This window comes from Cebus imitator, unplaced genomic scaffold, assembly GCF_001604975.1.
Source record: "Cebus imitator isolate Cc_AM_T3 unplaced genomic scaffold, Cebus_imitator-1.0 Scaffold499, whole genome shotgun sequence".
NCBI lineage: Eukaryota > Metazoa > Chordata > Mammalia > Primates > Cebidae > Cebus > Cebus imitator.
Genome location: NW_016107814.1, coordinates 1005211 through 1012028, shown reverse-complemented (window position 1 = coordinate 1012028; position 6818 = coordinate 1005211). Strand labels below are relative to the sequence as shown.

Sequence of the window (6818 nt, the reverse complement as noted above, 5' to 3'; positions counted from 1 at the left end):
AAAAAAAAAAAAAAAAAGAGTTATTTATCTTAGTCTAAGAACTTTATACACATTTTTAAAAAATGATCTATTTTAAGGCCAGGTACAGTAGATCACCTCCTCTCTACTAAATATTTAAAACAAAATAGCCAGGTGTGGTGGTACATGCCTGTGGTCCCAACTATTATGAAGGCTAAGGTGGGAGGATTGATTCCAGGAGGTCAAGGCTGCAGTGAGCCATGATCCTGCCACTGCACTCCACACTGAGTGAAGGAGTTAGGTACCGCCTCTTGGAGACAAAAAAAAAAAAAAAGGCTGGGTACGGTGGCTCACACCTGTAATCCCAGCACTTTGAGAGGAGGCGAGTGAATCACTTGATCCCAGGAGTTCAAAACCAGCTTGGGCAACATGGTGAAACACTGTCTTTATAAAAAAATACAAAAATTAGCTGGGCATGGTGGCATGCACCTGTGGTCCCAGCTACTGGGGAGGCTGAGGTGGGAAGATCACTTGAGCCTAGGAGACTGATGCCGCAGTCAGCTCTGATCATATCACTGTACCCCAGCCTGGGTGACAAAGCAAGGCCCTATAATGAGAAAAAAAAAAATCTTAAAAATCATATATACAAGGCCGGGTGCAGTGGCTCATGCCTATAATCCCAGCACTTTGGGAGGCCGAGGCGGGTGGATCACGAGGTCAAGAGATCGAGACCATCCTGGCCAACAAGGTGAAACCTCGTCTCTACTAAAAATACAAAAATTAGCTGGGCATGATGGTGCGTGCCTGTAGTCCCAGCTACTCGGGAGGCTGAGGCAGGAGAATTGCTTGAACCTGGGAGGCGGAGGTTGCGGTGAGCTGAGATCGTGCCGTTGCACTCCAGTCTGGGCAACAACAGCGAAACTCCGTCTCAAAAAAAAAAAAAATCATATATACAACAAGAAATAGCACTCCATTTTAATCTAATCATTTGTTCTTGATTTGAAAAAAGTTATAGGCCAGAGGCCATGGCTCACACCTGTAATCCCAGCACTTTGGGAGGCCTAGGCAGGAGGATCGCTTGAGCCCACAAGCTTGAGACCAGTTTAGGAAACATAGTGAGAGCTTTCATTTATACAAGTACATAAATGCAACAGTGCAATCAAATGTGACCATACAGAACAAAAAGGATATTAATTTTTCCGAGTTTAAATGATCAAGTAGCTTCTCCAAAGGAGGGTAGCAGTTTAGTGAGGGCACGCACCCCAGGAGAATCAGTTTATGTTTGGCTCTGGTTATAGCAACATTAAGACGTCGCCAATCTTTCAAGAGTTCACCAACCTGTAAGAAATATAATTTTCAATTATTCAAGTTCAAAGAAATGGTTAAATATATTGCAACACATCCCTATACAATAGACAACTTTGCAAATTTAAGAATAGAATGCAGCCAGGCGTGGTGGCTCACACCTATAATCCCAGCACTTTGGGAGGCCAAGGTAGGAGGATCACTGGAGACCAGAAGTTCAAGACCAGCCTGGGCAACACAGCAAGACCGCATTTCTATAAAATATATAAAAATTAGCCAGACATGGTTGTGTGCACCTGTGGTTGCAGCTACTCAGGAGGCTGAGATGGAAAATCACTGAGCCATACAAAAATTATGTATATTTGTATATTTTTATTTATTTATTTTATTTTTTGAGACAGAGTCTCACTCTGTTGCTCAGGTTCGAGTGCAATGGCATGATCTCGGCTCACTGAAACCTCCGCCTCCTGGGTTCAAGCAATTCTTCTGCCTCAGCTTCCTGAGTAGCTGGGACCACAGGTGAGCGCCACCACGCCTGACTAATTTTTTGTATTTTTAGTAGAGATGGGATTTTACCACATCAGCTAAGCTGGTCTCGAACTCGTGACCTCATGATCCACCAGCTGTCGGCCTCTCAAAGTGCTGGGATTACAGGTGTGAGCCACTGCACTCGGCTATTATGTATATATATATATATATATATTTTTTTTTTTTTTTTTGTCTTTGTTTCTTTAAGATGGGGTTTCACCATGTTGGTCAGGCTGATCTTGAACTCCTGGCCTCAGGTGATCCACCCACCTTGGCCTTCAAAGTGCTTGGATTACAGGCGTGACCCACCATGCCCGGCCTATTATGTATATTTTCAAACCATATGGATGTATTATACAGCTGAGAAAAATGAACTAAGGAGAGGTAAAAATAAGAAAAACAAAAAAACATTTCAGGAGATCGAGGCGGGAGGACTCCTTGAGCTCGAGAGTTGCCCACCAGCCTGGGCAACATGGTGAAATGTCATCTCTACAAAACATACAAAAATTAACTGGGTATGGTGGCACATGCCTGCAGTCCCAGCTACCCAGGAGGCTAAGGCAGGAGAATCGCTTGAACCCGGGAAGCGGAGGTTGCAGTAAGCTGTGATTGCACCACAGCACTCCAGCCTGGGTGACAGAGCAAGACTCCATATAAAAAAAAAAAAAAGTGGCTGGGCACAGTGGCTCACACCTATACTACCAGCACTCCAGCGCTTTGGGAGGCCAAGACAGTTGGATCACCTGAGGTCAGGAGTTTGAGACCAGCCTGACCAGCATGGTAAAACCCCATCTCTACTAAAAATACAAAATTAGCCAGGTGTGCTGGCAGGCACTTGTGATCCCAGCTACTCAGGAGGCTGAGGCAAGAGAATGGCCTGAACCTGGGAGGTGGAGGTTGCATTGAGCCAAGATGGCACCATTGCACTGTAGCCTGGGCAACAAGAGTAAAACTCCATCTCAAAAAAAAAAAAAGGTAAGATGTTTTCTTTCCGTGCTGGTAGCACTCACGCAAACACGGTGAACGTTCCTAAAACCCACCCGACTTTCTGTAAGAGTGGCAAGCACCAACCCCACAAAGTGACACAGTACAAGATGGGCAAGGATTCTCTGTATGCCCAGGGAAAGCAGTGTTATGACAGGAAGCAGAGTGGCTATGGTGGGCAAAACTAAGGCAATTTTCCAGAAAAAGGCTAAAACTACAAAGAAGATTGTGCTAAGGCTTGAGTGTGTCGAGCCCAACTGCAGATCTAAGAGAATGCTAGCTATTAAAAGATGCAAGCATTTTGAACTGGGAGGAGATAAGAGAAAGGGCCAAATGATCCAGTTCTAAGTGTCATCTTTTCTTTTATGAAGACAACAAAATCTTGAGTTTACGTTAAAAAAAAAATGGAATACATGTGCAGAACGTGCAGTGTTGTCACATAAGTATACATGTGCCATGGTGGTTTACTGCCCCTATTGACCTGTCTTCTAAGTTCCCTCCCCTCACCACCCCACAACAGGCCATGGTGTATGCTGTTTCCCTCTCTGTGTCCATGTGTTCTCAATGTTAAACCATATATATATATTTTTGAGACAGAGTCTCACTCTGCCACTCAGGCTGGAGTGCAATGGCACGATCTCGGCTTACTGCAACCTCTGCCTTCCAGGTTCAAGCAATTCTCCTGCCTCAGCCTCCCAAATAGCTGGGATTACAGGCGCCTGCCACCACACCCGACTAATTTGTATTTTCAGTAGAAACGGGGTTTTGCCTCGTTGGCCAGACTGGTCTCAAATTCCTGACCTCAGGAGATCTACTTGCTTTGGCCTCCCAAACTGCTGGGGTAACAGGCATGAGCCACTGTGCATGGCCACACAATTTTTAAAAGAGAAATGTCCCAAATGAATCAGTAGCAAACATAATTAACTTACAGTTCCATCCTTATTACTTCTAACGAAAGATACTAGGACAATACTTTTGTCTCTTCCTTGGTATTTGTCTACTGTATTAACTTCGACCATCCCAACAGAAGAATGTGCCAATAAATCACTGATGATCTTTAACTGCTGCCTGTATGGTGCAATAATACCAATATCAGAGGGATTGCATCCAGCCTACATAGAAAAAGACACAATTTAAAATAAAGAAATCTTGTTGAAGTTAAACTTTTCTGAATTTAATTTAAATATTTCCATTATGTGCCCAACTGATGTTTATAACAGATTTTCCTATCTCAAAGACTGAATACAATTACTGAATTTGCTCCAAATCTGTCCATATTTCCCATGATGAAATAATTCCTTAGACATTGCTCCCTTAATTTTTAGAGTCTCATGGCAAAGTCATGGTTTATATGCCACTAAAACAGTGCTCACACTCACACACACAACAGTACAAATAAATACATTTCATCTTTTGCTATTTCTTTCACAGTAAAGTTTCCAATCCCCCATTACTACATCACAGTATTGACTCAATTAGAATTAGCTCACATTACAAAAAGTTATTATCCTAAATGAAAATTCCAAATGTCATTATAAAATATTACATGCCTTAGATACATTTCTTTTTTTTTTTTTTTTACACACTTCTACCATCAGAGGAAGCTGAGATACATTTCTTAAAATAAAAACAACCAGACTTCAATCCCCTTATCTTAAAGGAGAGCTGCCAAGATGATAGCCTTCTTACAGTGTAATATTCTATTATTCTGCACTTTAATATTTGTTAGCCTTGAAAAATCTAAATTACCTTAATAAAAATGGAGGTTAGGAAAACTATGAGTTTGGCTTCTGTTATATTGCTCACACCACCTTTTTCAATTTGCTCTGGTGCTGGAACCTAAGTAGAAAAATATACAGCTTGCTGATAATGCAATAAAGGAAAGAGTACTCTAAGTACATAAGTGGCCATAAAGATTGCACTACCAATTTGGAGATGAAAAATATCTTTGTCTAAAGTTGAAGGTGAAAGAATCAACAAAAATGAATGATATTAATATTAGTCACTTTCAGAAAGCCATGCAGAGACCACCTAGCTTAAACATGCTACGACTGAGGCTAAAATACCTACAAAAGCTGATCACACACTGAGCTTTATATACTTTACTTTGTCATCCCCCATTTTACAGGAATCAAAGGTAGAAAAGAATAAGTAACTTGCCCAAGGCCTCACAATAAACTGTGGCGCTAGTATTCAAACTTAGATCTGGGTCTCATTATCAGTGCTCTTTCCGTTTTCTTGTCCCCTTTTATACAAATAATGGAGCAGATAAAACTGCTGCCATGCCTGATACATCTCTTCAAAGACTACTTTCCTCCTACATCATCCCTAAGCAAACTTGATTATTTTTAATGCAATTTACTTGGAATCCTGATGGTAAAAAAGAGAAAATCCAAGTAGCAAAAATAAAGAATCTGAGTAATCATTGGTGAAGTAAATAAATGAAACTTACAATTAATAAGCTAGAATCCTGGTTTATAAAAGCAGTCATTTGTGAAATCAGTTTATCTGAATCATTTTCCAAAGTCTGCCTGCCTCTAGGTATTAAGATAAAATAAAATTCTTCAACCCAAGTTGCTAAGGGCAGTATCTATGAGATGAAAATTCCATCACAGACATGTAGTAGAGCGAGCTCCATCCATCTTAACAACAGGAAACAATGATTTTAGAATAATATGCTCACATAATTGGTTGCTATATTCTTAATTTTTTTTATTTATTTATTTTTCTTTTCAAGATGGGGTTTCACCATGTTGGTCAGGCTGATCTTGAACTCCCAACCTCAGGTGATCTGCCCGTCTTGGCCTCCAAAGTGCTTAGATTACAGGTGTGAGCCACCACCCCTGGCCATTGCTATATTCTTATTTTATTTTCTTAAGACAGGGTCTTGCTGTTATCCAAGCTGGATTGCAGTGATGTAATCACAGCTCACAGCAGCTTTGACAACTGGAATTAAGCAATCCTCCTGCTCAGTCTCCTAAGTAGCTAGGACTGCAGGTACACACTGCCATGCCCAGGTAATTTTTTTGTTTTGTTTTGTTTTTTTGAGACAGAGTCTTGATTGGTCACTCAGGCTGGAGTGCAGTGGCATGATCTTGGCTCACTGCAACCTTCACCTCCTGGGTTCAAGAGATTCTCCTGCTTCAGCCTCCTGAGTAGATGAGGCCATAGGTAAGCAACATAATACCTGGCTAATTTTTTTGTATTTTTAGCAGAGATGGAGTTTCACCATGTTGGTCAGGCTGGTCTTGAACTCCTAAACTCAAATAATCTGCCCACCACGGTCTCCCAAAGTGCTGGGATTACAGGCGTGAGCCACCATGCCCAACCACACCCAGATAATTTTTTAAAGATTTTTTTTTTTTTTTTTGCAAACAAGGTCTCACTATATTGCCCAGGCTGGCCTTCAACTCCTGGCTTCAAGTGATCCTTCTGCCTTGGCGTCCCAAAGTGCTAGAATTATAGGCGTGAGTCACCACGTCCAGAAGGTCACTATATTTTTATTTGAACTTAAGGCTTCCAACTCAATGCTAAGAAACACTACGTAAAGCAAACTGTAGAAATATAGAGTCAAAACTTAATTCTTAGTTCTCAAAAATAAGCATCAAGCCATTTAAAGTCCTTGGGAAAAGCCAGGCGCAGTGGCTCATGCCTGTAATCCCAACACTTGGGGAAGCCAAAAAGGGCATATCACTCGAGGCCAGGAGTTTGAGACCAGCCTGGCCAACATGGTTAAAACCATCTCTACTAAAAATACAAAATTAGCCAGGTGTGGTGCTGGGCGCCTGTAATCCCATCTACTTGAGAGGCTGATGCAGGAGACTTGCTTGAATCTGGGAGGAGGAAGTTGCAGTGAGCCAAGATCACGCCACTGCACTCCAGCCTGGGTGACACAGTTAGACTCTGTCTCAAACAAACAAAAAAAACACATAGGCCGGGCGCGGTGGCTCAAGCCTGTAATCCCAGCACTTTGGGAGGCCGAGGCGGGTGGATCACAAGGTCAAGAGATCGAGACCATCCTGGTCAACATGGTGAAACCCCGT

General features: G+C 41.9%; 1 protein-coding gene and 1 pseudogene across 2 annotated transcripts in view; one reads left to right on the top strand and one right to left on the bottom strand.

Annotated features, from left to right (window-relative positions):
• Positions 1-1067: 1067 nt before the first annotated feature.
• DNA2 (DNA replication helicase/nuclease 2) overlaps positions 1068-6818 on the bottom strand; it is a 53247-nt gene continuing 47496 nt past the window's right edge. For both annotated transcript variants that reach the window (XM_017513694.2, XM_037733208.1), the window contains 3 exons: positions 4525-4614; positions 3705-3887; positions 1068-1296 (listed from right to left, as the gene is read on the bottom strand). In XM_017513694.2, the coding sequence (XP_017369183.1) occupies positions 1084-1296; positions 3705-3887; positions 4525-4614 (486 nt within the window). In that variant the 3' untranslated portion in view covers positions 1068-1083. The remainder of the gene's footprint in view (positions 1297-3704; positions 3888-4524; positions 4615-6818) is intronic.
• On the top strand, positions 2772-3123 carry LOC108292679 (annotated as a pseudogene).